The sequence below is a fragment of the Lipomyces oligophaga genome (genome assembly GCF_038497815.1).
Source record: "Lipomyces oligophaga strain CBS 7107 unplaced genomic scaffold V1516scaffold_13, whole genome shotgun sequence".
Lineage (NCBI taxonomy): Eukaryota > Fungi > Ascomycota > Lipomycetes > Lipomycetales > Lipomycetaceae > Lipomyces > [Lipomyces] oligophaga.
The window spans coordinates 18,675-40,085 of NW_027117797.1; the positions used below are offsets into that span (position 1 = coordinate 18,675).

Sequence of the window (21,411 nt, forward strand, 5' to 3'; positions counted from 1 at the left end):
GACAAGCAATATTGATCTAAAATTGTTCGCAGACAGATAAGTGCGGCGTCAATTCAACTTGGGACGACGTTACATAAGATCGAGTCTTCGATTTTGTTCTCCATGAACCAAACAGTGCAACCTGACAGACAAATAGCGATAGAAATGTCGACCCAGCACTCACCTTTTTTGCAATCTTTAACCGATTTGTCCGAAATTAAACTAGAGTCTCGACAGTTATTTGGCGGTGCTGTTGAGGCGCCGATACCAGCAGATTATGTTTACGCATCGACCCTTCGACAGATCCCAGATACCCAAGAGGTGTTCGTATCTTACAATAGTTCTTTAAAGGAAGATGACAGTGTTATAATAGAAATTCTCGAGCGACTAGAATCTAACGCAGAGTTGGAGGGTACCGATCCCGACGTCTCGGCTGCAGTGGATCATTTTAATGAACTTGCAAGTTTGAATAAGGCCACTCTTCGTGGAGAACTTAGCGTTATTCCCGTTGATATTTCACGAAATTTGTTAGTCTTTCTTACTACTATAGCTATTTGAATTGCTAATGTTTCCACAGGCCTGAGGCAAAAGCGTACATTGTATTTGCAGCTCAATCAGCCCTGAAATGGCCTGGATCAGCTCCCAATGTCTCAAACTCTGCTATTCAAGTCAATTTAATATCTGCCCTAGGGATCATTCGAATAACTACTCCAACGAAGGCTGATATTTTGATTAGTTTGAATTCTGGAACATCGGATCAAAATGTTCAGCCAAGTGCGGAAATTTTACAGTGTTTCCAGAAGCTGTGTTCTATTATCGTTCAAGGCCTACATATTTTGGACTGGAAATTGTTTGTGGACTGAGTGACAATGGTTATATTTTGTATATAGGATCTTCCCGAAATGTGTAATGGTATTCCTCGACATTTTCGCTGTAAATTTTTCACGCTTTATTTCTAAACTATTACGTACTTGCGGTATGTCATTGTTCAGGCGTAGCTTGTTGTCTTTTCTAACATGCTTATTCATCGACCACGAAATGACTGGATGATCGAGATACTAAATAGAAACATTCATTCTATAGTAAGCTAACTTTAGTGAATTACAAAAATATTGTTTCGAGTCAAACTTTAACCGGTCATGCAAAACATTTCAAATTACTAGTATCAATTTCGTTCAGTAATTCCAAAGTCAAAAATTAGTTAGCAAATGCCCATCCCATGCGGCTTGACTAACAGGTCATATATTTAAGTTTGATCAATTTTTAGAAAGTCTGACAGGCTGTCCGAGTGGTTAAGGAGTTTGACTTGAATTTGAACATATTCTTGGATATCAAATGCGGTTTCCGCGCGTAGGTTCGAATCCTGCGTCTGTCGAATTTTTTTTGGAATTTTGCTTCTGATATTCACTGGCAGAGTGACTTGAAACATAATGAATATGATTTTAAATTTGTTGAACTTTTTTAAATAAGTTTAAAATACCTTAAGAAGATTAAGGCGCTAAACCAAGAATAGTATGTTGATGGCGGTCGATCTTGACAATTCAGCCTGATGCTTTGCAGGGATTGATGATAAATATCCGCAATTGCAATTTAAACATCTCTTTCCAAATTGTGCTTAAAATATTATATTGAACATAAATAGTAAATCTGAATAAGTAGTTGATTTTGAAATAGAGCTATATAATATCAGAACTGGGTGCTTAAAGGTCCCAACGCTCTGCAGTTGTGACTTCACTGAATTTATCTAATGAATTGCAACCCCACTAATATCAATAAGCAAATACGCAAATCGATAAGATTGACTGAATTTTATCTCAATCTAACTTTCTGTAAAACGCATAATATAGCGCAGGTTGGTAAAAACAGATCGTGCTACGAGTTTTCTCTCGATCTGCAAAGACGCGAATTGGAAGCCCGGGACAGGGAACCAAACAGACAAATATACAATAATCATTTTCGTCTTGAACCACGTGAAAGTTTGAATACACAATCTACTGATGTCAACTTCACCTACGACAGACCCTGCGGCCACCTCGCCAATGGATTTAGATGGTGAGATTGTTGCGCCATCGCCTGTTCGGAAGGTCTTAGCTTCTGGTCAAGAGGGCGACAAAAATAAGGAGATCTCATCGACGAGTACTCCACAAACAGATGTATTGCCTACAACTACAAGTGAAGTGACCAAGAGTCCCACTGTAAAAGCCGAATCTGAAGATATAAGTATGACGGATGTACAGTCAGACGCTGGCGAGTCACTTGCTGCTCCTGAACAAGAAGAGGAATCACAAGCTCCACAAGAACAATCTAAAGAGGAATTGATGGAAAGTCAGGAAGAGGCAGATGCATCCAGGATGGGAAATAGTGAGGTGAAATCGGAGATGGTGACGGAGTCTGCTTCTATAGCAGATGAATCAAGAAGGCCTAGAACCACAATGGTAAATGGTGTCGAAGTCCCGGTCATCACTGAACCGGCAAACACAGCAGAGGACGACTCTGAAAATGGTGGAATACATTTGGGCGGTCTTGGAGGAGGTAACTCGCTGTTTCCTGATCTAGGAGCCAGAAGAGATAGAAGTTTGAAAGAGTTTCTAGGTATGATGGATGATTATGCCCCGATTGTAAGTATTGATTCGGAACAAATGATATGTCGTTCTTTGGCCACACTCTTACTTGGTTTAGATTCCAGATGCGGTGACAGATTATTACTTGATGAAATCTGGATTTTCCTCTTCAGACGTTCGAATGTTAGTATATTTACAAAAAAAATATTTATGGCAAAAAACTCACTAGATCACAGAAAGCGTTTGCTGGCTCTAGCAACACAGAAGTTCATTTCAGATATCGCCACGGATGCGTACCAGTATTCTCGAATTCATTCTTCCTGGTCTTCGGCCGCATCATCAGCTAACCCCATCGCCTCAGCAGGGCAATTTCGTCCGGGAACTCAAACTCGATTCGGTGGATCAGGCGCTGCAGGCGGTGGATTAGGCGGAAGTGGTGGAGCAGGTGGCGGTGGAAGCGGAGGTGGAAAGTCGATTCTAACGATGGAAGATTTGGCTAGTGCTTTAGCAGAATATGGTGTCAACATTCATCGGCCAGAATTTTACAGGTAGATGATATTTAGACTGGCGGATTTTACCTTTTTGGATAAAGCTTCTGTATCATAACGGGCAAGATGGAAAACTGAAAATCAAAGTACAATATGAATTATTCAAGAGAAAATAAAGGCTATTAACTATCATCTATAAATACATAAACTAAGAGGAAAGGCATATCGCAAATAACCCTTGAACTGTGAATCCAAGATATGATTTCTTGCGCACAAAACAGCTAACGACAGTAACCAAGAAAGAAGGCAAATTCACTGCAAAATAAAATTGAAACAAAAATAATTAAATAACCAAGAAAACGAAACACCGATAATACAATTCAATCTTATCGAACAATAAAGCATTTCAAAAAGCAATCTTTCGAATGCAAACTGCGATCCAGATCAAGAATCTTACGCCTAACAAAGAGCGTCCAGTGTACAACAAACACACAGAGCGGCACAACATCCCATTAGACACCCATCACTATCACTTCTTTGAGGCTGCTGTTGTACGTAAACCGTGTTAGGTTGTTGCTGACCTTGATAGCCTTGCTGCGGATAGCCCTGCTGAGGACCATTGTAATATCCTCCTTGAGGAGGTCCATTGTAGTAACCTCCTTGTTGTTGCTGCGGATAGTATCCACCCTGACCTCCATAGGCCTGTTGAGGTTGAGAAGGATACCCTCGGTCAGAATTCATTCCTGGAGGAGGACCAGATGGTGGGCCGTAGTTCTAAAAATGCAGTCGTCAATTGCAGGGTTATCAAACGAGTTCATTGAAATAACTTACATTTCCTCCTTTATGATATTCTGCAGCAGACATTTAACCCAATTCTGTAACGATGTTGATGTAACTAAATAGCTAATCTAAACAAATCTTGGAGCAACCAACTATCGAACACTTTCGAGCTATGGGGAACAACCGAATTCAGGTCTTTAATAACCTCGCACCAAAACAAAGCAACACCCTAGCCCTATACGCTCTCTGCCACGATTACGTTGTGCTTCCGCTGTAATACTGGGTTAACAGCCATCTTGCACAGCCATCAGAATGGGCTGAGTCGTAATCACATGATTCTTCTCCAAGTACATGACCGCACAGCATTGAATGCGGTACGTATATAACAAAATACGGCTTACTCTTATTAATAGCAAAAGACGATTGAAGCAGATTTGCAGTAATGCAATTTCAATTTTACACGTCACACAGAGAAGAACGGTGCACTTATAAGAAGACAGAGATAGTTCCTGAATCAGTTGATATTTCAGGAGGCGTTAATCTAGTCCATAGTAATCACAAGCCTGCAAGGATCGATTGTATATCAACAGGACGGTTGAACAAGATGATCAGAAGGCAAGCCTTTTCCTGGTGTGCGGGTCATTCTCGGTCGATTTCGACGAATGTTTTTTCCTGAACCTTCTGTCTTTGCCATTTCACTAGATGATTGTACGTTTGTGCTCTGAGGTTGAACTGGATGATCTGTTGTTTCTGTATGCGAATCGCGAACGGAATGTTTATTCCTTGGAATCTGCCGACCTGACGCCCGCCTTTGAGAATCTCTTTGTGTCTTTTCTATGGTTTGAGGAGATGCAGTCAAATCACCGGGCAAGTCATTCGAAACTGATCTATGGCCGATAGGTCGAGCACGTAGCATATCTTCGGCAGCCTTCTTCTCGATTTTTTTTTTTCGTGTTCGTTTTCGGTTTTGCTTCTTTCCTTCACTGGGATCTTCTATTGTAGTAGTTGCCTTATTTTCAGTCGAGTTTTCATTTGTCCGCGTAAGGTTATCAAAATTTGTTTCCTCAACCAAGTCGGCTGATGAGCTCTCCGGCTTTTTATTCTTTGCTCTTCGATTTTTGACGCGTTTCTCCCTTGTCACGGATGGATTCTGCTTCTCTTTCGATTCCTCTGTTACTTTCTTGTGTCTTCTTCGTTTGCTCTTGTTGTCGCCTGCCGGAATACGTCTATGCTTTGCCATTAAAAATTCAATTAAAGGTGTAGTTGTTTGTTTGACTGTAGTCGAATCCTCGAAGGCTGCAAGTTCAGTAATACGCACCGGCGGAGCAGGGTTTGTAATTGACTCTTTGAAAGACAGAAACTCTTGGTCTATTAAAAGGAAGTCCAGTTAGTTAACTATTGATTAGATAAAAGTATATATCTCACTTTTCTCGATGGTTCCCTCTCTACGATCAGATTTCATTTTTCTGGGAATTTTTTCGTAAGGAGCAAACTCAATCTGGATAGCAGTTTCAAATCCATTATTATCTTTCAAAACTTTTCCGGAAAACTCCTTGTGGAATTTAAGTAAGTGATCCACTGACGAAAATTTGATATAAGCCCGAGCAAAGGTGGCCGGCTTTGATTTGCTGGAAACTATTATCAGAAAAATCGCATTCAGTGAGATTGTAGAACGACGTACCTCTTGTGGACTTTTCCAGCTACGAAATATTTCCAGTCTATATGTGGAAGATATGGTGCTGCCAGTCCGTTAAACTCATCCTCGGTAAAAGACGGAGGAATATGTCGAATGACAGACTTCGTCTTTGGTAATGGTACATTCGATACTGACTCATTATGATCAGTTGCTTTAGACTCATTTTTGCCATTATATATTGGTCCTGACGTTTTCTCCGCTTTTGCCAGCTGTTTCTGCTTTCCAGGGCGGCTATTGGATCGATCCGCAGACGAAGCCTGGGGTCCTGATTCTGGTGGAACTTCATTAAACTTCTGTTCTGTATCTACCCGAGAACGAGATAAGAGAATTTTTCTAGTTTTCGACATGTTCATGCGGAAAAGAGTGTCGCCGTAATTACTGTGTCTTCAACCTCTACCTCGGAGCAACGAAGTTAAAAGATCACTCAAAATTCATATTTCAGCTCGATTCTGGTCCAATTGACTTATTTTAATAGCAGAAAGATAAAAAGAGAGACTAAAAGCTTCTTATACGTTTGCATCGACTTATCTCGTATCTATGGTCTATCGATTAATATATCGAGATATAATTGTAACAGATTGTGATGATGATGATGATGTAACAGTAAAGGTTAGGGCAATTTAGCAGGACAAGATCAGTCCCGCAAGCTAGACGATATGCCGACCAATGCCAATCAAACTCCTTACGCTTGTAAAACTTTCTGATCGCGAGAGTCAGGATAATTGTCGTTTGAATTTTGTCTGGTTTAGAGTTAAATTGCGGTTATTGAACTCGTGATTTGCGTGCTATTCGACATCCAGTTACTCGGTGTAAGCTTTGGACTAGTCGGCGAACGCAGGAACAGTGAACATTGTCGTCCAGGTGTTTCGATATAAATTTTTTAAGAATAGTTCGGACGAATTATATTTGCAACCGCTTCACATTATTTGTTCTATACGTTCAAGATGGCGCGTGGACCGGATGAATGGCTCGAAACCACCAAAAAATGCCAGTATTTACCTGAGCATGAGATGAAGCAACTATGTGAGCTTGTGAAAGAGCTTTTAATGGAAGGTAAAACTCAAATTCTAAGAATAGGATTATGGAGAGTACTAATTTTATCGAAGAATCGAATGTTCAGCCTGTCAATACTCCAGTGACAGTATGTGGGTAAGTATTTCGGAATCTAAGAAATATCTCATTAATGACTAATGCAATATATAGTGGTATGTCTATATCTGAATTTGAGATGAGATGATTCTTGCTACTAACGAGATAGATATCCATGGTCAGTTTCATGATCTATTAGAATTATTCCGCGTTGGAGGAGGAATGCCCGACAAGGTGAACTATGTATTTTTGGTAAGTTGTCCGACTTCATTGAGTCGTTTAGTCGCAGGCCAACATAGCAGGGTGATTTTGTTGATCGGGGATATTTCAGTTTAGAAACTTTTACTTTATTGATGTGTTTAAAAGCAAAGTAAGTGTTTTGATTACAATATCAGTTCGTAATTGACTGGGTAGGTATCCACAGCGGTTGACGTTGGTACGAGGAAACCACGAGTCGCGGCAGATTACTCAGGTTTACGGCTTTTATGGTTAGTATAAAAAATAATAATTGAAAAATTGCGCGGGGGTCTAATTTGGATAAATATAGAGGAATGCAACAACAAATATGGCGGCGCCAGTGTATGGCAGTATTGCTGTCAAGTATTCGACTTTTTAGCGCTGGCTGCGATTATCGATGGCCAAATTCTCTGTGTTCATGGCGGATTAAGTCCCGAAATCCGCACGCTGGATCAAATTCGGGTTGTTGCTCGAGCGCAGGAAATTCCTCAAGAAGGAGCATTTTGTGATTTAGTCTGGTCGGATCCTGACGATGTCGATACCTGGGGAGTGTCTCCTCGAGGTGCAGGATGGATATTTGGTGCTAAAGTGGCGGCTGAATTTAATCATGTGAATGGATTACAATTAGTAGCCCGCGCACATCAACTAGTTCAAGAAGGGTTTAAATACCACTTCGAACAGAAAAGTGTAGTCACCGTATGGTCGGCTCCGAATTATTGTTATCGATGTGGTAATGTGGCGAGCATCATGCGATTGTCAGATCAGGATCTAAAGCCGGAATTTGTCATTTTCAATTCGGTAGATGGTGATACTCAGATGATGCCTCAGTTAAACCAGAGATCTGAGTATTTCTTGTGAATCGATGCCGAAAAACATTGTTAATTTCTGGTTATCTTTCTCTTTTAATGTAATGAGCTTTTAATCTTTATCCCGTTGGGTATAGATATTCGTTTTCGTATCTGTGAGAAGAGCCGCCCGATGAACGATTTCACGCTTTGTATATGTATTTGGACAGTTTTTCATATGGTTTGGGTGATAGATAGGATCTTTGCAGTTCTTATCGTTTACATATAATGAATTCTTATTGCTTTCAGTATTTAACAATGATATAGTAAGTAGAAAAATTATTAATCCAAAAACATGTTACTCTGACAACCGGGAAACATGATGGTTATATAGAGCTTTGGCCTCTGTCCAGACGCGAGCAGTGTCGCGATTTGGCAGCTCGAGCAGCGAGGGAATCAAGGACGCTGAGAAGGTTTCTGAGGATTCACGCGGGAGTAAACTTGGAAGATGATCAATCGAACACACGGAAAGTTTTGGGCCCTTTTCAACTTCCACAGCGACGGTGGGTGCGTCGAAAGTAGTTGCAACTGTGTAGACAGGGACTGGATTGAACGGATTAGTCGTATCTGCTGAAACGTCGATGATTACTGTCAGTTTTCTGTCGTCTGAATTGAGAGTCTCAGCAGTAACAAATGGAGGGATCTCTTTGGATAGATAGATACAGTTAATAAAAATGTCCGACGACACTATTTCCGGAAATGGGCCGCCCTTCGCAGTCTCGGCCATGTCCCACTTAATGAGGTTCTCATCTGGAATGCCGACTTTGTGGCAGAGATCAATCGCGCCGGATCCACAGCGGCCAAGCGCGCCTATGATAAGAAGAGTGGGAAGTGCAACACCTTTACGCTCGACAACACCAGCAACGGCCTTCTTGACATCTTTAATCAGTGTATCCTCATTAGGATACCAGTCCACCGCAGGTAAAAGCCCGTCATTTTCAAGCTGCCAGGCCCAATCCAGAAGACCGATAGCTGCGCCAGCAAATCCAGCATAGAATCCGAATGCAGCCACTCGACGTCCGCTCGCATCAGTCAGAAACTCGATATCGTATAAAGTGCCGTTTCCATTATGATAGCGCGAAAGAACGTCTTTCCAACCCGCCTGGTTCTTATAGCAGTGCGCAAATTGAATATGCTCATGAACTAGGGGAAATGACTCCTCAGGTAATTCCTTGAGCCCAATAATCATCTCATTCTTTGGTGCGTCGGGCCAACAGAACTCTTCCACCAACGGAATACCGACACTATCTATGTTAATTCCAAAGCAAATTAATGGTTAGTCACTGGCACCTGAAACTCACTCGGAATACTCTGAATCAGCAAAAACTCGCTGGGTTGATTTCTCGGCAATCACTTTGAATCCAGCGTCAACCAACTGTTTAGCAGTCGTAGGTGTCAATGCAGCACGATGTTCCATCGGCTTAGACTCAGCACGAAGATGAAGCGTTACTGATGCCATTTTTCTTTACAAGTTTCTAAATATTTCCTCGGTCTATTAAATGGCGGAAACTGTTTCCTTTATATTCAAAGTAGTATCGTCGAAGAGTCATTTGACGGAATTTTTTCACAGTTGTCCGTGCGGCGGATACTATTACTACCTCGATTTAGCTTCTATGTTTATCATAAACTTAGATTATTCCAGGTTTATCGCGCCAATTTAGAATTCTAAACGAATTTGCACGGATATAATGGATGAACACACGGAATAAAAGGTCAAAATGGTGAACTATCGTCAGAGGAGCGAAAATTTCGACTGTTCATAGGCTAGTGCTCTACTACATTTCCAAGTGACTATTAGAAACTATATTGTGCTCGTTAAGAAACTGTCCGTTGCCTTTATTTGTCAATCAGGTTGAAGGAATATAAACTATGATTAACTTACTTTCTTTTCTTTGTAAAGCCCGCATCGCTAGCCGGACTGCTATCAATATCCATATGATCGTCCGAGATTGAATCATCTAGATCTTTAGAACCCGATTTTGAGCTAACTTTAATAGATTTTGTGAGCTGTTGATTGATACTTTCGACTGTCTTATTGTACTCCGTAACTTCCTTCAATTCCTTAATTGTTGTATGCCTGACTCTTCGGATTTCCACGGAAAGTTGGTCCATAGTGTCCTGACAGCGCATACTCCAGCCATCGATAACTGTTTTCAAACGTTCAATATCTTTTTTCTCTACTACATCTCTTCCTGCAATGACCGCGTCGACAAGAACCAACTGCGCTTGTGTATCCAACCTGGCAGTAATCAAAGATGCATAGATACAAGAAATGATCAACTGTGCAATTTGTCTCGAATTTTCTAGATCCAGCGCTGATAAAAGATCAGAATATTTTAATCGATGTTCTCTACCGGCCAATGTTATGACGGTTAATTGCTTCAACTTCGTCGCTTGCGCCTCGTTCAATTCGGGAAAACTCGTTTGATTTGATGTATATTCTTCCCAAGTCCCGTAAGCAAACAATCGCACTAAATTAAGATATTTCCTATATTCTAATCCCGATAAAAATGAATTCAATATCGGTGAGTTGATTAGAAAGGCAAACGTGAATAAGTCTGGAGACGAAGTAGCTTGATCTACCAGATTTATCGCATCAGCCGTGGACTGGACTTGTTCCAGATATGACTGAATCGACCGTTGGCCATTACCCACTGTATGCTTCCGTTCCATGCTTCTGTAAATATTCAACTTTAACTTATTTCGACTAAAAACGTGCTTTAATTTGCAAATAGGTGTACAATACCTCATTTTGGGCTTCCGATTACTACAAGAATAGGGAACAAGTATCAAGTACTAATCCCACTGATCACACACCAGTAGACAATATTTTCGAATTAGAACTTTTAAAAAGTTCAAAGTAGTTGATCAATTGGAAAAATTTTGGATAAGTCGGGATTTAGACAGATTTTGAGACTATTTCAGAGACGAGGTCTTGCTATTTGAGACTGTTCTGGTTTGGTCCACAATGAGAACATCAGTAATATCATTAATGAGGCCGTCATCGACATTGTTGAAGCGCTCCGTCTGGAAGGGTAAATACACATATGTACATACAGTCATTCACGAGATTCTAAAATTATGTAAAACAGGTCCTTTTGTGTATCCTTTACCAGTCCGTTATGCACGCGAGAAGAATGCACCGATTCAGACTGCTCAACGATCTGCTACAATTCTACCTTCATACATCGGTCTCACGTTCCAGGTTCATAATGGTATGGAATTTTTCTCACTAAAAATTACAGAAGAGATGGTCGGCTACAAATTAGGTGAATTTGTACCCACTCGAAAGAGATTTTCCTTCAAAGGGCAAATGCGGAGATAGCTTGGTATTTGTTGGAGTCATTTTGTATATAAATTGAAATTGTCATAGATATGATTTCTATCAATCGTACCACATCTTAATAAGCTCCTCACTTACCGCGTTAGAAGTCAAAACGCCGATATCCGTAATTAAAGCAGTTATTAGGTCATTGCTTGTAAAATCCAGCAACGGTCCACTAGGTAGTCCATCCACATCAGCAGACAGAGCATCCTTGTTATCATCCTCGGTGCTGAAAGACAGCGGGGGAGGATTTGGTAAATCAAACGGCGAGAGAGGGAATAATCGCACAAACTTGTGACTCTCTGCAACTGCGTACAGAGGTTTGTTGGCACTTTTGGCCAATAGTCCAATTTGATATGTTCCAATCTAACAATATGAATACGACATTGCCTAGTCAAGCTATACCAAATCTACTTACTCGATTAATAATACCGCCACTTTCCGCAACACCTTCTGCACCAACGAAAACTTTGTCAGTCTGATCATGTTAGCATATCTATTCCCAGATAAAGAGACAAAATTGATCAGTTCACCTTTTGAATCACATAGCCTACAGCACTATCGACAATAATCCTAGTAGGAATCCCGTTTTCTCGCAAAACTTGAGCACTTCGGCGACCTTCAAAAGTTGGTCTTGATTCAGTTACGAAGACTTTGAATCGAATGTGCTGTCGAGCAGCCAGCAACAGGAGTTCAGTCACTGCTCGAGAATAAGAATGTATTAAAATGGTATCATCATCCCGAATAAAAGGTAATCCCAGTTCCGCGATTTTATGCCGCGATTCTTTCGCTCGTTGTAAAAATAGTCCCCCATTTGTGACTAAATGGCGCTTACAAGCTTCCCAATCCTGCATTTGTTAGGTTGATTTGACATATACATCATAGTCATCATACTCCATATTCTTGGATATTGCGAAGAACAAATCTCTGAAACATATCACATCCAGCAGATAAACTAATCGCGTTTTTTACGCCTGCTTTTAGTTCCGCAACCGCTCTTGCAAGAATATCAATTAGCTCGGAAGCTGTCGAAACTATTCCATGTTTAGAGCGAACATATCAACGAAATAATGCAACGCTTGCCTTCTGTCTTGCCTAAAAGGACAACTAAAGCTTCAATCGCCGCTACCGGCATAGTCATTGCCGGATCTTCTTGGAGAAAGGTTCTGTATGTTGCAACCATATCAAGGCCTTGAGAGGCCGATTCGCTTGTCATTTCAGCTCTTGCGCTTGGGTCCACAGGCTCTATTTATCATTAGGTGATCCGAAAGAATTGTCTCAATTAGAATACGTACTTTTAAAATATAAGGAAGCCATGCTGTTCTCATTTGGTTATATATAGAAATACATGACAGAAGACGAAGAAAAAGTTAAGTTCTTGTCCCAGTTAACAATGATTCATCCACAAGTCCACACAAATTTTGTACTCCGCAAATGATCAATCCGCAAACAAGGACTAATTAAATTGTTTGACTTTTACAATGAAAATATACATTCTGAGAGAAGCAGACAAAAAAAAATTCACTCCATACGGGACTCGAACCCGCAGTCTTCCGCTGTGTCCCCATCACAAATTCGTATTCACAATAGGAGGCGGACGCCTTACCATTAGGCCAATGGAGCTGAAAATTGGATTAGTAACAGAATCTGACTACTATTTTCTACTACGTGTTAAGGTTGGGGTTAAACTTACATTTTAGCTCGTGGCAGTATAAATTATATCACGACTTTATCAGCGTAATAAGCTTATGACCAAGGGACATTCAAAGTAACTGCGAACGAAGCTTAAAGAGTTCTTGAGAGAAATATGGACATGCAACAGAAAACACAGAATCAGATCCGAAATATTTCATAGTCGTGAGTAAGCAGTAATGTGATTATTAAGAAATAGATCGGAAAAGTAATTTTAATAATATGAGGAGTATTTGACTAGAAAAGGAAGAATAAATTGCATGAAGACTTTACATAACGTAGATTCTGCAAAGGACTTTCTAAGGATAGATTATGGATGGTGGTCATTGAAATTCGAATTTTTGCTCTCAAACCCTCATGCAAATACAAATCAAAAACTATCGAAGTATACCTCTTTGTCCTAAAGTTGATACTTGCATAATTCAGCGACTATGACTATGCTAAATAGGTATAGAATGAGATGAGTCAGAACCTGGAAAAATACATTATTTGGGAATATTATATGTAAGCATTTGTTACAACGGCTACAATCCAGCAGACAATCTTAAAACCTATTCAATTCTGTTATGTGTAAATCGTCCTAGCGGTATAATTTTAGCTAAATAATAACCGTACTGATTGAATCGATTAAGTTGTTGTTACTATGATCTGATAAATTGGAAAATGAACTTCAAACAAAAGAAAGACTTCCGGAGCGCAATCAAAAATTCGACGAGAACTAGCCACCAATCAGAAATGCAGAACAAAGTCTGCACCAAACTCGACGATAAAAATAGTGAATATACCTTCGTAAGCTTTTAAAATGCTCATTTCATTGACGAAAATTTCTTTAGTTGGTCCTTTTGGCCTGATCTTGTACGTGGATTGACCCCAATTTGCTGAGACCGAGCCACGCTTATCACGGAACCCTTACCAGCCCTGTACTTCTCATCGACCGGGACAGAGCTGGTGGAGCCTTAGACATCCATTCGATTCGACTATATTTTACTTCAAATTAGCACTGATAACGTATATATTTTGGTTTGGGTCTGCGATCTGACAACGTGTGATATATTTGATATACTTCAATTAGCTTTTTTGGCTTTTGGGTTGATTGAACTTGCTCACTATTGATTTCGAACTACTGCAAGCTGCACTAGTAATAATGTCAAAGGTAAGCTCAACTCTGTGTGGATTCTCGGCAACAAAGTGAGATATAATGCATTTCCTGTCCAATGAAATGTCTAAACAGATTGAAGCATTAGCTGACTTTATTCAGTCTCAGTTTCTACAAGAATATAAACTAGTCGTCGTTGGGGGCGGAGGTGTGGGAAAGTCTGCACTGACGATCCAGCTGATCCAGAGTCATTTCGTTGATGAATACGACCCTACAATCGAGGGTACGAGTGATTTTTGTTCAACGAGTAGTATTTGCTTCAGTACTAACAAGAAGCATTCTAGACTCTTATAGAAAGCAATGCGCTATTGACAACGAAGTCGCTTTATTAGAGGTCCTTGACACCGCAGGTCAGGAAGAGTATTCTGCAATGAGGGAACAATATATGCGAGCAGGTCAGGGATTTCTTCTCGTATATTCAATCACTTCCCGTGCTTCGTTTCAGGAGATTCTCTCGTTCCAGCAGCAGATTCTAAGGGTCAAAGATAAATGCTACTTCCCGATGATTGTGGTAGGAAATAAGTGTGATTTAGAAACCGAACGTCAAATTTCTCAACAAGGTAAACCTCGTTTAATTGCTAATCATCATAATTCAGATTCTAATAATTGTTATAGAAGGAAAAAAGTTGGCTGCCGATTTTAAATGTAGTTTCATTGAGACATCTGCTAAACAACGTATCAACGTTGACGAAGCATTTTATAATCTTGTCCGTGAAATTCGACGGTATAATCGCGAACAAAATGGAGGATCAACGCCAACTGAGGCAACAACTGGCACAGCGCACTCTGCACCTGCGGGAACTACTCCACAGGTCGATCGAAAGGCAAGTAGCGGGTCTTGCTGCGTGATTATTTGAATGAAATTGGGATTATGAATAACGGGTTGTTCTGTCTGTTCGTGAATGTGTTCTGATGGAGCTAGTGGAGCACAAACATGTGAGTTTTCACGGTTCGGTACATTGCTGGACAGTGTTTTGCACGCTTTACCAGAAATGTTTGTCGTTGTGTTGAAGAAATTGGACATGTATTGCTAGCTTGATGTGGATTCAAATATTGTACAAATCAGACTTTTTTGCGATGATATGAAAACATTATTGTGCCTATTTTTTTAACTCTTCTGTAATCTTACTCTTTATTCTCAAATATTTTCGGTAATTTCTCTTTTGGTCTCGAAGAATGGAAGTACGAACAGATGCGGCGAGCAGAGCTCGGAGCACAAGATTCAAGAGTTCCGTGATTTCATCATTTAGTTTCTTAACTTTCTCACTGCACACCAAACATAATATCCGCCAGCTGGAAAATGGCAGATTTGTATCAAGTACCACCAACTCGGAACCCAGGCCCCTTACCGACTGAGGAAATAACGTTCACTCCGCAGACAGCTGTGACAGCCAAATTGTATGCGGATGCGTTTTGGCAGACGGATGCAAAGCTCACGGCGAAAGACCGGCGCGATATCGCGTGGGAATTGAATCGGTTCTGCGCCTATCGATTCATTGGCGGTGTTATTGGCGGGTTTGTTTTTTTAATGGCGGGTATGTATTAGATCAAAGTCGAAATTTAATATGAGCAGCGCTGATAACTGCAGGATACCGAGGATCGAAGAGGTATATGCCAACCTTTGTTACCTCGATGACCAGTCTGAGCGCACTTTTTGGACTACAAGGCGGCCGATCCGTAGGAATTATCATGTCTACCGCTGGTACCGCGACTGATTTCAGCGACCGGCCCGAGTGTAAGAAGGCGATTCTCCTAACGGCATATCGACCGATCATGGGTCTTTGGATCAGCTACTTTACGAACGGCAAGCAGGGCACACATCCGCTTTTTGACTGGTGGAGCCAGCCGTCTTCACTGGAAGCGCTGGGTCCTGGATATGATGATTTGGCCATCGATGCCGAAGAAGCAGAACGTGAACGTGAATTTACCCAACAAACAGCTCCCGCTACGGCTACGCCTTTTTCAGTCGGTGGATATTCTCCCACTGAATCTTCCCAAAACTCCTGGGACGCTGTCCGTGCTCGAGCTGCAGGACAAGACCGCGTTTCTCGCCCACATGAACCTTCGAGATATGGTTCGAAAGATCCCGTACAATCATCTCGCGGAGGTGGTCCAAAACCGCTCGCAGCCTTCCAAAAGACCGATAACGATGCACGTTTGGATTCCATGCCAGAAGTCGAGTCAACAGCCGAATTTGATCGTTTGATTGAACTAGAAAGAAAAGGCGTCGACCAAGCGGACGATTTTTCGCAAAGTGAGACCAAGTTTTCAAAGTCCAAATACGACTAAGTTCTCCGCTTTCATGTAAATACAGGTTTCATGTTTATATACTTTTATTTATCTAAAATCTTAGACCGATCTTTTCCGACAACTCCGTTTTCTCTTGCCCTCCAATAATGAGAGGGGTACCCCATTTTTCAATTTTCATGCCACTTTTGCCAACTTTAAAAGCATACTTTGCTTTTCTTACGGCCATACTTCCTCGTTCGCTTACAAGAGGCAGTTTCATAATTTCAACTAATCCTTGAAATGAAGACTCGTGATCGTCCTCGCTAAGTCTGCAAGGCACTAACTGTAGAACGCCATCTGCTAGTTGTTCTATCCAGGGAAGCAAGACGGCAAGATTCCCAGGGGTCTGGCGATCAGTCGGCTCGTGGAATAGCGTTGAAGTCATTGTAATTAAAATAGTTATTCGATCAGGATAGGTACGGACAAGTGTTCGCAGCCGGAAAAGGAATGGTAATAGCAATTTTGGATTGTAGGAATGCTCAGAAGGGTATAATGGAAGCGAAAGAAACCCAGGAATCACGACTCGCACTATTCCTGAAGAAGTAGTTAAGATGTTACTAATTTCTGAGATGATTTCTTCAAACAAAAGTTGTCCATTATCCCAAATCACAGATATCACTGTGATCTCTGGCGTTGAAAGAGGCCGTGCAGCTAACGACCAATGTGCGCAATATCCAGAATCATCAACGACTGCATGCGAAGATGTTCGACTTTGGTTGTATCGCCATGCAATCTTAATTTTCTCCTGCTCCAATACCGAAAAATTGGTGGTAGAGTTTTTCGACAGTTCTGATCTTTTTCTTCGAGCTGGAAGACCACTTTTCCAGTTTTGATCTACCCCGACTGCCACAACCTTATCGCGGTTTTCAGAGCCTTGGGCGGCATAACATCGCGCTACGACCGACGCGAAATCCGTCACACCATCTTCCATAATGATAATCAAGGTACCCAGCGGTTGCCCCTTATGTCCGAGAATGTCGTCTAAGGTTGGCGTTCCTGTCGAATGGACGGTCGTATGCGAAAACAATGGCGACTTCCGCAAACTGGGTGGTAGCTGTATTCCTGCAATGGCATCGTTTCTCGCTTGCGAGAAAGAGTTTTCCAACACTGGTGCAGTCCGCGCCGATACTCCCGCTTTCTCGTTGCGCTTTCGAAATGACATTTCTAGCCTAGAGTCAATTTTCTGTTCATATTTGAATCTATTATTACCAGGTCTACTTCTGTCAGCTGCGGGTAAGGGATAGCATGCTGCTCTTGGATAATGAAATTACATTCATATTCACATTTATTCTAAAACTCTATAATCTGACAAGATATATTTTGCTTAAGTCGGCGTAAATTCCTTTCGAATAAAGCCAAATATACACATTTAGAAGAATTCAAGAAATATACAAGATTAACTACAAGATCAAAATACTTTAATTATTGAGAAAACCATATAAAATCCAAATATCAACAATATCAACAAAAGCTGAAAAATACCATCATCCGCAGTACCAGCTCATATATTGATGTAGGCATTTTAAACATCACTCGTTCAGCAAATCTTTCACATCTAGAACTTCGTCTTCGTCGGCAACCTCGATTAACCTAAGAGCAATGAATAAGTCGACACTATATTATCCTATGACAAAAACTCACTTATTCACATCAGCCTGTGCTCTAAATAACTCAACAGCAGCAGCGTATAACATTTTGGCCTGCTGATTAGCATTCTCAGGCTTATAATATAACAGCACATAAGGTGACTTGTGCCTTCCGTCTGCCGTCACGATGGGATAACTCAGCACCACATATCGTGGTGAATTCCCTGGCAATGCATCTGCCAGTTCTTCCAGTGACTTATATATTTCTTCCGGTGCCTGCTCGACTATACATAGCTCCTTTGGGTCGATTTTGTAGATCCTGCTTTGCGGAGTAAGAGCGCGTGCGGAACCAAAACGCAGCTTACGGAGAGACTGCGTTGTAGTTGGCGGAATTGTATATAATGATTGACTCTAAATCGTTAGTGTTTATATTTCTAATTCTGACTTCTTACCATTTTGATAATTCTGTATAGAAAATAACTAATAGTATTCTAGGAGCAGCTTTAGCTTGATTTGTCCTGTGTGCTGCGTAATTTGGTCGGTTTACCCTACTCCAATATACACGGGTTATCTTTCAGTATATTCTTACTTCGTATATAGAACTAATTTAATTGCTAAATAAAATCCGGTACTGGTTATCAGAATCCATGCCATTACGCCCACCAAATCCGATCACTATCAATCACCATTGACGACGATAATCGTTCGACAAATACAGGCGATAACTGCCTAGAAAGCTATTGGCGATGGGCTCCTTCACAGTCTGCATCCAGCAAGCCGCCATCATTACTAGGCTCTCTGGATCTGCGACAGCGCTTATGATGTCGCCTGAGCATGTTTTTCCGCCCAGACTGCTCAGCAGTAATGTTTTCCGTTTCTTCCTCATCTACCGAATCATCGTTCTTGGAGTCACGATTGAATTTATTATGCCAGCGTCGACGCATCTCGGTCTTGTGAGCCAACCAATCCTTCCTTTTCTGTGAGCAAGCCATCTGATTGACCTCTGCTTCTTCAGCATAACGTTCGTATTCTGCCACGCCTACCGCAAACCGATCAGGAATGCTGTATGGAACAGCATGATATTCTCTCAATGCGGAAACTGTTTCAGCAGCCATAATCTTAATGGCTAATAGGCGATCGGTATTCCACTTTTTTGTCATCATGGCAGAATCGTATTCTTTTAAATGCAACTGCGTTCCACTGGATGCAGCAATCAGGTCTACCATCAACCGCCGCTCACCAGCAAAATAACGTTGCCATTTGGATATCTGCGGAGTATTTGCCACAAGTTCCATAGCTGCACTACATGCAGGACGAGTCTCGCCATTTGCAGTGCTACGGCGAAACTTGCGTGAAACTGCGTCGGTGCCGGCCCACATGCCAACTTGGGATCCAGCGTAGAAACCGGCTACACCAAAGCCGGCGCGGCCTACTAAGCGGAGTGCAAGCATGCTCTTACGAAAAACTGATTCCAATGAAGTTAGTTTATCCTCATAATTCAATAATCCATAGAAACGTACAATTAAGAGCCATATATGCGCTCAACGCGCTCCCGGAAACTAGCGATCCAACATTGATATGCCAGAGAGCTCGTGATAAAGCGACTCGATCGGAATCTTCCAGTTGCGAGTCGACCAGCATGAACTGGCGCAAAGCAACTGCTTCTGAACTGGAATTCTGGTTCATAATTGCAAGTGAAATTGAAGATGGGTGTAGAAAACGAGTGTTGATCTTGGTGGCATTGTCGATTCCTGTGGTCAGATCGGACGATGACGATGACGATGGTGATTCACCACTACGCGAGCCGGATGCGATCATTATTTCAATATGTAACACGGAGAAGTAAGAGCAAAATAAATAGAAACGCTATTCCACAATGACCAGAAAAATTTAAGCGCAAATGGATATATCCCTTTATAACCGAGAAAATGGTGACTTTTGATATCAGTCCCGTCAGCGGCATCTACTAGTTGGGAGATGTCCTCCCAATACGGATTTGTAATTGTCCGATCACCGCGCAGCCAGATATTGGAATCTTATAAAGGCCGGAGAGAACTGAAACAAATAATTTTCGATTTCAAGAAATACACACACTAGTAATACAGTAAATATCGAATATCCAAAAATATATCATGATCGAACTAAATCCCTAAAAACACCGTATCCCGTGACAGCCCAGCAGAAAAAAACTAAATCAAATGGAACCAAATCTAGTCCAGAGAAAATCTCCGTTTAGTAGGCGGAGTCGACATCTGGATCATCTCATGTTCTCGACGGTGCCATAACCAACTATGGCGCTCGTCGGCAAGCGATTGTTTCAGCCCCTTGTTGAAGTTGAGAGCGCAGATGATCAAATTAACCGTGGTCACGACAATGAGAACAAGTGTAATCACCGCAAATGCAGTCAAAGATTTCCGTGCTGCAATGTATTTCCACGACTGCGAAGGCTGGTACATACGGACTAACTTAAACAGAAAATATGCCATTCCGGAAAGGAAGATGAAAAAGACGGCAGCAACGCCAATCTCATTTTCCTGTCGCACAGCAACTGTAGCAAGTGCAAAAACCAATAATGTCAACGGAATAACTGCGATGGTGAGACCGAATTCGACATCTTTCCGAGCTAGCACGATCACACAAAACTGAATTGTGAATCCAACAAAAAAAAAGAAATCAAATTTCAGTAGAGTGATGTAAATCTGGTAACACAAATATCGCCGCTTCATTCGGATGTCCGCTCCAATATGCTGGTAAATCGACCAACCGAATATCCCGTACAGTTTAAACATGACATAACACATTAAAAATCCCATTACACCAATAACTGCCATAATCGCTATCAGGAATCCTTGGATATCTCCCCAAGCAGACGGATCCAAGACATAGTTATCCTCACTGGCTCCAACCAGCTGCGATGAGAGTGTCCTTGTAGCACGATCGAGCTGGTCATACTGTATCCCGGCATAGACAAGCATGGCTGTATTAAAAAGTGCAATTCCGATACACTGAACAATGTCAGTCGCCAGTAGTCCGAGCTGTACAAAGAACAAACTTACTTGGATAGTGTTCTCACAACGAAGAGCGTCATAGCAAAGAAACAATTGATATACCTGATATTTAGTATAAAATTTCGAACCAAAACTAAGAAGAAATACCTCTGCAAATACAAATAAAGCCAAATACGTAGGAATAGCAACTGTATATGCTCGCTGGTCGGCGTCGATATCAGAATTCAAATGTGCTTCAAACTTGCCAAAGACGTATCCCTCAAAGGCAAGCACAATCGCGGCATCTATGAATGCCAATGTAAAAAGTGTGATAGACCAATTTATCTGTTTCGTTTGGCGCGAAACAGACACATTGGCCTTTACCAGCGCGTGCGAAAACTTTGAATTGACAGTACTATAATATCCCATGATGGATTGATGGAAGTAAAACGAAGGCAGCCTTACAAAGATTTTCTTGACAAGTGAATACGCAATAGTACCATATGCAATTGTGTGCGCAGCTGCGGCCGCAGCGCAAAGGAAGCGATCGAAATGGCAACTGTAGGAAAAGAAACAATATAACTAGATATATAGAATCTCCGTAAAGTAATTGAACACCAAATATTTGATGAAATGAGTGAAAAATTGAGATTATCGACCTCTCCCGAGCCGTTGGACTTTTTGTCCGTCAACGCGATGTC

The 21,411-nt window shown here is 41.4% G+C and overlaps 16 protein-coding genes and 2 non-coding genes across 18 annotated transcripts; 7 read left to right on the forward strand and 11 right to left on the reverse strand.

The window, feature by feature from the left end:
* The first annotated feature begins 49 nt into the window (after positions 1-49).
* Positions 50-905, forward strand: V1516DRAFT_644064 (uncharacterized protein). Its single transcript, XM_066920144.1, has 2 exons — positions 50-506; positions 557-905. Exons 1-2 carry the CDS (start codon positions 103-105, stop codon positions 840-842), a joined length of 690 nt encoding a protein of 229 aa, XP_066774730.1. The 5' UTR covers positions 50-102; the 3' UTR covers positions 843-905.
* Positions 906-1,253: 348 nt separating this feature from the next.
* V1516DRAFT_t80 lies at positions 1,254-1,354 on the forward strand. The gene has a single exon. It is a non-coding gene; the product is annotated as a tRNA-Ser (tRNA).
* A 390-nt stretch (positions 1,355-1,744) lies between these two features.
* On the forward strand, positions 1,745-3,220 carry V1516DRAFT_714485 (transcription initiation factor TFIID 23-30kDa subunit-domain-containing protein). Its single transcript, XM_066924336.1, has 3 exons — positions 1,745-2,597; positions 2,659-2,723; positions 2,777-3,220. The coding sequence occupies exons 1-3, from the start codon at positions 1,977-1,979 to the stop codon at positions 3,090-3,092; spliced, it is 1,002 nt and encodes a 333-aa protein (XP_066774731.1). The 5' UTR covers positions 1,745-1,976; the 3' UTR covers positions 3,093-3,220.
* On the reverse strand, positions 3,190-3,966 carry V1516DRAFT_682580 (uncharacterized protein). The gene is made up of 2 exons (XM_066923445.1): positions 3,860-3,966; positions 3,190-3,802 (listed from the first exon to the last, which is right to left on the reverse strand). Exons 1-2 carry the CDS (start codon positions 3,890-3,892, stop codon positions 3,488-3,490), a joined length of 348 nt encoding a protein of 115 aa, XP_066774732.1. The 5' UTR covers positions 3,893-3,966; the 3' UTR covers positions 3,190-3,487.
* Positions 3,967-4,218: 252 nt separating this feature from the next.
* Positions 4,219-5,296, reverse strand: V1516DRAFT_682586 (uncharacterized protein). Its single transcript, XM_066923446.1, has one exon. It carries the CDS (start codon positions 5,046-5,048, stop codon positions 4,392-4,394), a length of 657 nt encoding a protein of 218 aa, XP_066774733.1. The 5' UTR covers positions 5,049-5,296; the 3' UTR covers positions 4,219-4,391.
* On the reverse strand, positions 5,211-5,851 carry V1516DRAFT_630573 (Smg-4/UPF3 family-domain-containing protein; the record flags this gene model as incomplete). Its single annotated transcript, XM_066919933.1, has 2 exons — positions 5,211-5,436; positions 5,490-5,851. The coding sequence occupies 2 exons, from the start codon at positions 5,849-5,851 to the stop codon at positions 5,211-5,213; spliced, it is 588 nt and encodes a 195-aa protein (XP_066774734.1).
* A 339-nt stretch (positions 5,852-6,190) lies between these two features.
* On the forward strand, positions 6,191-7,955 carry V1516DRAFT_682587 (Metallo-dependent phosphatase-like protein). The gene is made up of 6 exons (XM_066923447.1): positions 6,191-6,557; positions 6,611-6,649; positions 6,763-6,845; positions 6,896-6,963; positions 7,008-7,081; positions 7,141-7,955. The coding sequence occupies exons 1-6, from the start codon at positions 6,449-6,451 to the stop codon at positions 7,686-7,688; spliced, it is 921 nt and encodes a 306-aa protein (XP_066774735.1). The 5' UTR covers positions 6,191-6,448; the 3' UTR covers positions 7,689-7,955.
* Positions 7,885-9,210, reverse strand: V1516DRAFT_682591 (uncharacterized protein). The gene is made up of 2 exons (XM_066923448.1): positions 8,977-9,210; positions 7,885-8,919 (listed from the first exon to the last, which is right to left on the reverse strand). The coding sequence occupies exons 1-2, from the start codon at positions 9,132-9,134 to the stop codon at positions 7,974-7,976; spliced, it is 1,104 nt and encodes a 367-aa protein (XP_066774736.1). The 5' UTR covers positions 9,135-9,210; the 3' UTR covers positions 7,885-7,973.
* Positions 9,211-10,618, reverse strand: V1516DRAFT_657409 (uncharacterized protein). Its single transcript, XM_066920357.1, has 2 exons — positions 9,558-10,618; positions 9,211-9,509 (listed from the first exon to the last, which is right to left on the reverse strand). The coding sequence occupies exons 1-2, from the start codon at positions 10,424-10,426 to the stop codon at positions 9,491-9,493; spliced, it is 888 nt and encodes a 295-aa protein (XP_066774737.1). The 5' UTR covers positions 10,427-10,618; the 3' UTR covers positions 9,211-9,490.
* Positions 10,619-10,667: 49 nt separating this feature from the next.
* Positions 10,668-11,000, forward strand: V1516DRAFT_630567 (mitochondrial 37S ribosomal protein uS19m; the record flags this gene model as incomplete). The annotated part of the gene is made up of 2 exons (XM_066919932.1): positions 10,668-10,710; positions 10,768-11,000. The coding sequence occupies 2 exons, from the start codon at positions 10,668-10,670 to the stop codon at positions 10,998-11,000; spliced, it is 276 nt and encodes a 91-aa protein (XP_066774738.1).
* Positions 11,001-11,060: 60 nt separating this feature from the next.
* On the reverse strand, positions 11,061-12,317 carry V1516DRAFT_666983 (uncharacterized protein; the record flags this gene model as incomplete). Its single annotated transcript, XM_066920777.1, has 6 exons — positions 11,061-11,366; positions 11,419-11,478; positions 11,534-11,848; positions 11,895-12,034; positions 12,084-12,245; positions 12,296-12,317. 6 exons carry the CDS (start codon positions 12,315-12,317, stop codon positions 11,061-11,063), a joined length of 1,005 nt encoding a protein of 334 aa, XP_066774739.1.
* A 205-nt stretch (positions 12,318-12,522) lies between these two features.
* On the reverse strand, positions 12,523-12,623 carry V1516DRAFT_t81. The gene has a single exon. It is a non-coding gene; the product is annotated as a tRNA-Arg (tRNA).
* A 1,046-nt stretch (positions 12,624-13,669) lies between these two features.
* On the forward strand, positions 13,670-14,992 carry V1516DRAFT_682603 (ras family-domain-containing protein). Its single transcript, XM_066923449.1, has 4 exons — positions 13,670-13,845; positions 13,951-14,071; positions 14,133-14,408; positions 14,464-14,992. Exons 1-4 carry the CDS (start codon positions 13,837-13,839, stop codon positions 14,703-14,705), a joined length of 648 nt encoding a protein of 215 aa, XP_066774740.1. The 5' UTR covers positions 13,670-13,836; the 3' UTR covers positions 14,706-14,992.
* Positions 14,993-16,219, forward strand: V1516DRAFT_682606 (uncharacterized protein). The gene is made up of 2 exons (XM_066923450.1): positions 14,993-15,383; positions 15,437-16,219. Exons 1-2 carry the CDS (start codon positions 15,149-15,151, stop codon positions 16,135-16,137), a joined length of 936 nt encoding a protein of 311 aa, XP_066774741.1. The 5' UTR covers positions 14,993-15,148; the 3' UTR covers positions 16,138-16,219.
* V1516DRAFT_682608 (Elongator complex protein 4) lies at positions 16,165-17,437 on the reverse strand. The gene has a single exon (XM_066923451.1). It carries the CDS (start codon positions 17,297-17,299, stop codon positions 16,190-16,192), a length of 1,110 nt encoding a protein of 369 aa, XP_066774742.1. The 5' UTR covers positions 17,300-17,437; the 3' UTR covers positions 16,165-16,189.
* Positions 17,438-17,440: 3 nt separating this feature from the next.
* V1516DRAFT_682610 (uncharacterized protein) lies at positions 17,441-18,268 on the reverse strand. The gene is made up of 3 exons (XM_066923452.1): positions 18,176-18,268; positions 17,779-18,134; positions 17,441-17,727 (listed from the first exon to the last, which is right to left on the reverse strand). The coding sequence occupies exons 1-3, from the start codon at positions 18,176-18,178 to the stop codon at positions 17,667-17,669; spliced, it is 420 nt and encodes a 139-aa protein (XP_066774743.1). The 5' UTR covers positions 18,179-18,268; the 3' UTR covers positions 17,441-17,666.
* Positions 18,269-18,934: 666 nt separating this feature from the next.
* V1516DRAFT_617171 (uncharacterized protein) lies at positions 18,935-19,385 on the reverse strand (the record flags this gene model as incomplete). The annotated part of the gene is made up of 2 exons (XM_066919355.1): positions 18,935-19,188; positions 19,244-19,385. Coding segments are annotated over 2 exons (396 nt in total), but the record flags the coding sequence as incomplete, so codon positions are not given.
* A 548-nt stretch (positions 19,386-19,933) lies between these two features.
* V1516DRAFT_630578 (uncharacterized protein) lies at positions 19,934-21,139 on the reverse strand (the record flags this gene model as incomplete). The annotated part of the gene is made up of 3 exons (XM_066919934.1): positions 19,934-20,728; positions 20,780-20,833; positions 20,879-21,139. The coding sequence occupies 3 exons, from the start codon at positions 21,137-21,139 to the stop codon at positions 19,934-19,936; spliced, it is 1,110 nt and encodes a 369-aa protein (XP_066774745.1).
* Between the last annotated feature and the right edge of the window lie 272 nt (positions 21,140-21,411).

Coding starts and splice junctions, on each gene's coding strand:
- V1516DRAFT_682608 (XM_066923451.1), bottom strand. CDS start 17,299: ATGTCATTTCGAAAGCGCAACGAGAAAGCGGGAGTATCGGCGCGGACT.
- V1516DRAFT_714485 (XM_066924336.1), top strand. CDS start 1,977: ATGTCAACTTCACCTACGACAGACCCTGCGGCCACCTCGCCAATGGAT. Junction 2,598..2,658: donor TGGATGATTATGCCCCGATT/GTAAGTATTGAT, acceptor TACTTGGTTTAG/ATTCCAGATGCGGTGACAGA. Junction 2,724..2,776: donor TCCTCTTCAGACGTTCGAAT/GTTAGTATATTT, acceptor ACTAGATCACAG/AAAGCGTTTGCTGGCTCTAG.
- V1516DRAFT_682610 (XM_066923452.1), bottom strand. Junction 17,728..17,778: donor GCACAGGCTGATGTGAATAA/GTGAGTTTTTGT, acceptor CATTGCTCTTAG/GTTAATCGAGGTTGCCGACG.
- V1516DRAFT_682587 (XM_066923447.1), top strand. CDS start 6,449: ATGGCGCGTGGACCGGATGAATGGCTCGAAACCACCAAAAAATGCCAG. Junction 6,964..7,007: donor TTGATGTGTTTAAAAGCAAA/GTAAGTGTTTTG, acceptor TTGACTGGGTAG/GTATCCACAGCGGTTGACGT. Junction 7,082..7,140: donor TCAGGTTTACGGCTTTTATG/GTTAGTATAAAA, acceptor GGATAAATATAG/AGGAATGCAACAACAAATAT.
- V1516DRAFT_682591 (XM_066923448.1), bottom strand. CDS start 9,134: ATGGCATCAGTAACGCTTCATCTTCGTGCTGAGTCTAAGCCGATGGAA. Junction 8,920..8,976: donor GCTGATTCAGAGTATTCCGA/GTGAGTTTCAGG, acceptor TAACATAGATAG/TGTCGGTATTCCGTTGGTGG.
- V1516DRAFT_657409 (XM_066920357.1), bottom strand. CDS start 10,426: ATGAGGTATTGTACACCTATTTGCAAATTAAAGCACGTTTTTAGTCGA.
- V1516DRAFT_682580 (XM_066923445.1), bottom strand. CDS start 3,892: ATGTCTGCTGCAGAATATCATAAAGGAGGAAAT. Junction 3,803..3,859: donor AATATCATAAAGGAGGAAAT/GTAAGTTATTTC, acceptor CTGCATTTTTAG/AACTACGGCCCACCATCTGG.
- V1516DRAFT_682586 (XM_066923446.1), bottom strand. CDS start 5,048: ATGGCAAAGCATAGACGTATTCCGGCAGGCGACAACAAGAGCAAACGA.
- V1516DRAFT_644064 (XM_066920144.1), top strand. CDS start 103: ATGAACCAAACAGTGCAACCTGACAGACAAATAGCGATAGAAATGTCG. Junction 507..556: donor GTTGATATTTCACGAAATTT/GTTAGTCTTTCT, acceptor ATGTTTCCACAG/GCCTGAGGCAAAAGCGTACA.
- V1516DRAFT_682603 (XM_066923449.1), top strand. Junction 14,072..14,132: donor ATACGACCCTACAATCGAGG/GTACGAGTGATT, acceptor GAAGCATTCTAG/ACTCTTATAGAAAGCAATGC. Junction 14,409..14,463: donor ACGTCAAATTTCTCAACAAG/GTAAACCTCGTT, acceptor TAATTGTTATAG/AAGGAAAAAAGTTGGCTGCC.
- V1516DRAFT_682606 (XM_066923450.1), top strand. CDS start 15,149: ATGGCAGATTTGTATCAAGTACCACCAACTCGGAACCCAGGCCCCTTA. Junction 15,384..15,436: donor GTTTGTTTTTTTAATGGCGG/GTATGTATTAGA, acceptor TGATAACTGCAG/GATACCGAGGATCGAAGAGG.